We start from the raw sequence: 6,468 nt of genomic DNA on the forward strand, positions 1-6,468 counted from the left end.
TGGGGTTCATGGGAGCCGGCGGTGGCGGTGGTTGGGTTCAGGGGAGGTGGCGGTAGCTGGTTGGTTTTTTTTAAATATTATGATTTTATTAATAATTAATTAAATAAATTTAAAAAAAAATAATTAATCAAGAGATGTCACGTGGCACAATTAACCCTTAATGACTAACGGAATTGACGTCTGTTAATCATTTGGGTATATGGGGCATTTTTGTTAGACTCGGGGGTATATGGTGTATTTGAAAAGTTTGATGAGTATATTGTGAATAAGAAAATTACCCACCCGTGGAAATCAGAACGGAATCTTTGGCTGCCATGCATTCACATTAGAGTAATATTTTTGTCAATACTGCTTTCAATAATTGATCTAGTTCATAGTTCGCTTTGCTGCAAGTTGATGCTTGAGATTTGTCGTTAGCAAGATGTTGATCAAAGCACTTGACAGGAACATATGATCAACTCGAGTTTGAAAACATAAGTATATGATTTTGAAACGCTTAAGTTCTAGAAAGTAGATAATGTAATGACTCAAAGTGGACGAGTACATATTATAACCATCCAGAATCTTGTAGCTTCGAAACACTATTTCTTAGAAAACTAGGAAAGGCTACTTGTCTTGGTAGAATTCCGCAAGACCAGGAATGGATTGGAATCTTCACACAAAACTTGTAATAGACCGATATTCTGGTGCCTTGTATCCTGCTGCGATAATAACCACATAACGCAATGATCATTAGTCAGGGCATTCATCTTTCAACATGTAGGACGTAGGTATACAGCTCCAGTGTTGTGTATTAGTATTGTGTGCAGACACACATGAAGAGTATGAAGGGTAATGTCATGTTCATGTAGATTGAAGTATTATCCTCTATATAACTCATGACTTGTTCGGTCATTTTATAGGCAGTAATATTGTCAATATTGTCACAAGTTTATAAAGTAGGGTTTATATAAGAAGTATAATGTTGTAAGAAAATTATAATTCATGGTTTGTCTACCCTTTCCTTCACAAATTTTCATTAATATTACTAGAACTGCACTGCATAGGAGTTAATCAAAGGAATATTGTCTATATGCTAATTTAAAAGCTGCAAGCTTTGCGGCTCTGTTTGCTGACTGGCACCTTCACATACTTGGGAAGGTGCAAAGTTTGGCTGTATTTCAGCAGAAGTTTTGGCTTCATTAGATATGTGAAATAACAACAGCTTTGTAATTTTACCCTTTCAAATTCCTAACCAGTACTTCGCCAAATTTTTCCTCCATGATTGAAAATGTAATCGTCGAGATAAGTATGAAAATCTATGCAAGTATACAAACTAAATAACCAACATTAGCTATCCGATCAATTGTCCTCGAGAAAAATATGAAAATGGAAGATTGGCTAAATTGGCCAAGAACATGTACTTTTTTTTTTGTTTTTAATAGTAAGGACATGTACTTCATATGAGGTAAAACTTCTTTGAAGGCAAAGAAAAGGTAATATTGCAAATCTTAAAATAAACAGATGTGTGTATGTATGATCGATACATCAGATAAGATAATTTAAAGACAGAAACTGTAAATGTGCATGTACCCAGTGTATGCTATGAAGATACTGGCCTGAAGGCTGTTAACTAATAACTAATGATGCACTTCACACTAGAAAAAGAAATTGACAGCTTCACAATATATTTTCTTTTTTTAAAAAATTAAAAATAAAAAATCTAAACCCAATTCAATGAAGCAACTAATCAGAAACAGTGATTGGTTGCTTATCCATTTGCTGTTGTATGATATAGTGTGTCCATATTAATGTAAAGTTCACAGTTGCTCCACAACACATTCTAGCAACATCTGTTTCTGATTATTAACAAGTGCCTTCTTTCAAGTGCTTGCTTAATCTACTGGAATCTCTACATCCATCTTCATGTCCGAATTTGCAAAAATCTGAGTATGAACTGTGCAAAGAGGTTTAAGAGGCACAATCACACAAAATTCAATAGCAAATAGGTGCTCGTGAAATAACTGAAGACGTCTATATGATGCAAAGAAACACGAGCTCCAGAAATCTATACTAATGTTTTTACAAATATACTCACCTAAATAAGCATGGAATAACTCAAAAATATATTATAAAGTTGCATCAAAAGCTGCTCACAAGTGACAACAAATCCAAAAACTTCCAAGTCATCAGCACAAACATTTATATTAATACTACATATAAACAGTAACATTCAAATTCCAATTATTCTACATTTCCTTCCAAGCAATCAATTTGTAGCTCCCACCTATTTGCATTTCACATGAGTAAACACGGGCATATACTATTACAGGGAAATACATCAACTTTGCATTGCTCGGTGTTTGGAATGTTCAGCACTATCCAAGACAAACACTAGGTGTCGGAGAGGAAGTTGTACTTCCCAGAACTTCCCAACTCAAGAAAACAGAGGATGCATATTTAGAATGCTTTTTGTCAAGTTTCAGAGTTCATATTCAGCAGTTATCAGTAGAACTTATCATGGACAGAAAAGGATCAAACATAAACTTCATTTGTAAACTCTTGAAAAGATTATCCAATACAAAATATCTTTGAAAAGAAGCTTCCTACTTTTAGAGGTTAAAGCTGCCCTAAAAGAATTGATGCCTACAATGTCAAGGATGATAGACAGGTTACATAGCACAAACTGAAAACAGCATGGGGCTAACCTAAATAACAAAGGTAGGCCTATACATTAAGAGAAGACTAATTTTTATAGTTTAATCAGCACAAAATTCCTTAAATAACAAGCCATCAAACAGTTTTGTATGGTTTCTCTTTTTTTCTGTTTTTTTTTTACAATATAAAACAGAAGATCATGGAGGCTGTCATGCATAACTCTAGATGTTGCCATATACCAACAATTTAAAAAATGATTATCTGATCAGCAACTCCTAAAATTTCTTATCACCTTGAAGCACATTGGAAATAAGACATCAATTCACGAGTTATTATGATATGATGTGGAATTGAGGATACATGAAATATAATATAGAGGCAACTTTGAGATGAGAAACAACAATAAAGCTGAACTAACTTGTTATTCACGTGTTACAAAAACCATCGCAGTTTTTGAAAGAATAACACACTTTTCATGTTTGAGTCCTGTTACACACATACACAAAAAAAAAAAAAAAAAAAAAACCCATGTATATTCAATACTTTACGAAAATTTGAAAACTGCAATACGTAACAACAGCATATTGTGGTTTAATAAATATTTACATCTATAGAAATTTGACTGTACACAGTACATTATGAATACATCAGATGGACATAAATTCTGGCACAAAAGGCCATACACACACAACTCAATTCTGGCACAAAAGGCCATACACAAACAGCTCATTTAACATTGACAATGTCAAAGATGGCACCAAGTAATGCCTAAGTAAAAAATGAGGCTAACAATAGGCAGAAGTAATGCCGGTATGGCCATATCAATCAAATGAAGCAGAAACTGCTCTAATTTCTCTTTAGTCGCATATTAGGCAAGAGATGAGGATTAACGCCCATGCTAAAATTAAAGAACCACCCCCCTCCCCAAATTGCCCTTTTTCCTAATTTCATTGTTGTGATGGATCATGAAGCAGAGCTATTATTGGTATTTGGCACCTTGAAATTTAAGAGTTGAAGGGAAAACTTTTAGGTGCAGAGAAAGGGCAAAAATTAATGCTGAAAGGATTATTGCGCCTAAATTTTGGGGCCACAAACTGGACAAAACCAAGCAAAATATAACATTTTAGAAAGCAGGTTTTGTACATAATGACTTCTGAAGTCATTAAATTCTCATGGATGATCCAAAAAGATGGAAAAGCAACAACAATGCTAATATAATATTTTGTCTGGATGTCCTTGTTTAATTAAATCAAAAGCGTTACTATTGAGCAATCTATCAACTAAATCAAATGACGTAATATAAACATGTTCTACTTTTATTTGTTGCAAAGCAATAAAAAACCTATTCTTTACCCATCTCATATAAACTCCTTCCACCATTACAGACATAAGGCAACATTATGAATTCTTTATTTACAAGATAATATTTTTCCTATATTCTGGTATACTTAGTTCTTGCTTGACATCTTATCACTATATTGAGACTTGAGAGAAGGGGAGGAAGGGGAGTTGTTACCCAGCTCAACCAATGTCATTCATCATTTGCTTTTTAAATGTTTCTGTTGAACTAGAATGGTCATCGTGCAATGGAAAAGTAACTGGTAAAGAATAAAACAGAAAAAAAAGTTCTGTTAAATTAAGCCAACTATCTTTAGTAGTTTTCACCATTGGAAATTTTATACAGGTCATGTCATTTGTATCAAACCACATGAACTATGTATAAAAAGCAAAGAATGAATGTAGTTGTAAAACTGCCCATACCTCTCTTTGCTCAGCAGTCATGAATGAACCAGTCATATCACTAAGCACTTCTATAACGTCATTGAAAGTCACCTTCCCATTGCCATTCGAGTCATAAACCCTGAAAATAACTGCAAAAGAGACAAGAGAATTTGTTTACTATAGCTACTCACTGAAATTTGGAGCTTACACAGGTGTCATTTAACAAATTGTTATGTTGAAAGGGGCATTAATACAAGTACCACATAAGAGTTAATAATCATTCCTTTAAAGGATTTAAAGGAGAAGAGGGAGAGAGAATCTACAAAATAATCACACATTAAGATAAGGTGATAGTCACTGATTAACTCAATGACTGATAATCTAACCAGATTCTCAAATACTTAACTACACATCTATAAACAAAAAGGATTTATCTTTCTTTTTACTAATTTTCTTTTACTTCCTCAGTACATTTTAATTGCATCATTTGGGGTCTACAACAACTTATTTCAAAATTTGAGGTCTACTAACGTGCCACAAATTCTTGGCCTCACAAAGGCAAAGTAAATAGAAGCTGGTTCCAGGAAGAAATAATGTTAATTGAGTCTTTGGCTCTTAGCTCTTAAAGATTTATTGTCTAAAAATTTATACAAAGGGTGCCAGATTGTCACCTCAGCCATGGGTGGAAGCCATGGTATTCACTTGGTGTCATTCTAATTATGTATAATATCTTAACGATGAAAATCACTAGTCAACTTACAAAACCCCTATGATATGTTGGCCCCGCAAAGTAAAATCCTTCTTCTCAAAAAACAATATTTCAATCCATATGCAATCCTAAAGTAAACAAAAACAGGAAGGATACAATCATACAGCCCATCAGGTTTTTAAAATTAACTCAAAAAAACAGGATAGGCTGTTCTGCTAGCCATAATGTTGACCGGACCTTATTCCATTTACAAAGACTGAGATATTACTCAAGCAGCAGAACAATCACAATTATGAGGTTAGTTGCACTCTTTCCTTGAAGATGAAGACAACAACTAATTGAGATAACCATTAGCAATCCCCGATAAACATAAATCTATCAGATCAAAATCGAAAACTTACGGGAAGCTTTTGGCTCAATGCTTGCTTTGGCACTAAATGCAGATAAGAATGCAACAAAATCCTTAAAATTTAAACCATCAACCATCTTCAGCAACTTCTACATAAAGACACACCACGAATTCATAACATCAATTCCGCGAAAAAATCCTAATCAACAGTTAATTCATCACAGGCAACACGAGTATGATCTCAAAATCTACACACTCTATACCTCAGCGAAAGGGTTCATTGCAAACTCCGGCACAGACATAAATTCATCGGATGAAATAAAACCTTTGGCAGTCCGATCAAGTTGACAAAATCTTTGATACAAAGAAACTCTCTCTTGCTTATTGACTATATTAAAACAATAGCATATATCATATTTCATTGAATCATGACAAAATTTAGCATTTTACAAAATATAAGAGAAAATCAAAATAAACCCCATACACAATTCCTAGAATGCGCGATACGACGTCTGTACCTGCAAAATCACGGAGACTTCGGCTGGGGGGTGGAGTTCCGCCTCCGAAGATCAAGTTAGAATACGTCTAAGGTAAAAGAACGGAATAGTAAATACTTCTCGCTGATTTGGAGAATTCTGCAATTAAATATTGCTCGGGATTTGTGTTTTTAATTTGTTGATCCGTAATAAATGAGATTTGCCCCACTATTTATAGTGGGGAAGACGAATTCCCCAATTAGGGTTCAAAGGACACGTGTCACCAAGGGGTTGGGCCTTGGCTGACCATTGAACACTTGAATCATGTCAAGTGCTTATTAGGCCACGTGTCTAGGGTAAATTTTTACCCTAAACATCTGCCCCTCATAGGTTGACGTGGCCTTGTCACGTGTCACCTGTGACAGGTGTCAGACGGCTGGGAAGTGACGGTTTGTCTATTTCTCGTCTTCTTCTTCTTTTTTTTTTGAATTTGAATTTGAAGGCAGAAGGTGTCGATTCACCTTCTGCTAGCTTCCTATAAATAAGGAATGAGCCTCCTCCCCTCCATACTTTAC

The 6,468-nt window shown here is 34.7% G+C and overlaps 1 protein-coding gene across 1 annotated transcript; it reads right to left on the reverse strand.

Moving 5' to 3' along the window:
- Nucleotides 1–4,158: 4,158 nt before the first annotated feature.
- On the reverse strand, nucleotides 4,159–5,839 carry LOC110712069 (calcineurin subunit B type 2-like). Its single transcript, XM_021890491.1, has 5 exons — nucleotides 5,681–5,839; nucleotides 5,470–5,566; nucleotides 4,399–4,508; nucleotides 4,320–4,350; nucleotides 4,159–4,235 (listed from the first exon to the last, which is right to left on the reverse strand). Exons 1-5 carry the CDS (start codon nucleotides 5,837–5,839, stop codon nucleotides 4,159–4,161), a joined length of 474 nt encoding a protein of 157 aa, XP_021746183.1.
- Between the last annotated feature and the right edge of the window lie 629 nt (nucleotides 5,840–6,468).

Source organism: Chenopodium quinoa, unplaced genomic scaffold (genome assembly GCF_001683475.1).
Source record: "Chenopodium quinoa cultivar QQ74 unplaced genomic scaffold, ASM168347v1, whole genome shotgun sequence".
NCBI classification, from domain to species: Eukaryota; Viridiplantae; Streptophyta; class Magnoliopsida; order Caryophyllales; family Amaranthaceae; genus Chenopodium; species Chenopodium quinoa.

Bases quoted from the DNA above. Each gene is read 5' to 3' on its own strand.
- LOC110712069 (XM_021890491.1), bottom strand. From the start codon at position 5,839: ATGAAATATGATATATGCTATTGTTTTAATATAGTCAATAAGCAAGAG. The intron at 4,351-4,398 runs GTATGGGCAGTT...TTTTATACATAG, and splicing joins TGACTGCTGAGCAAAGAGAG to TTCATGTGGTTTGATACAAA. The intron at 4,236-4,319 runs GTATAAAATTTC...ATTCTTTACCAG, and splicing joins TGATACAAATGACATGACCT to TTACTTTTCCATTGCACGAT.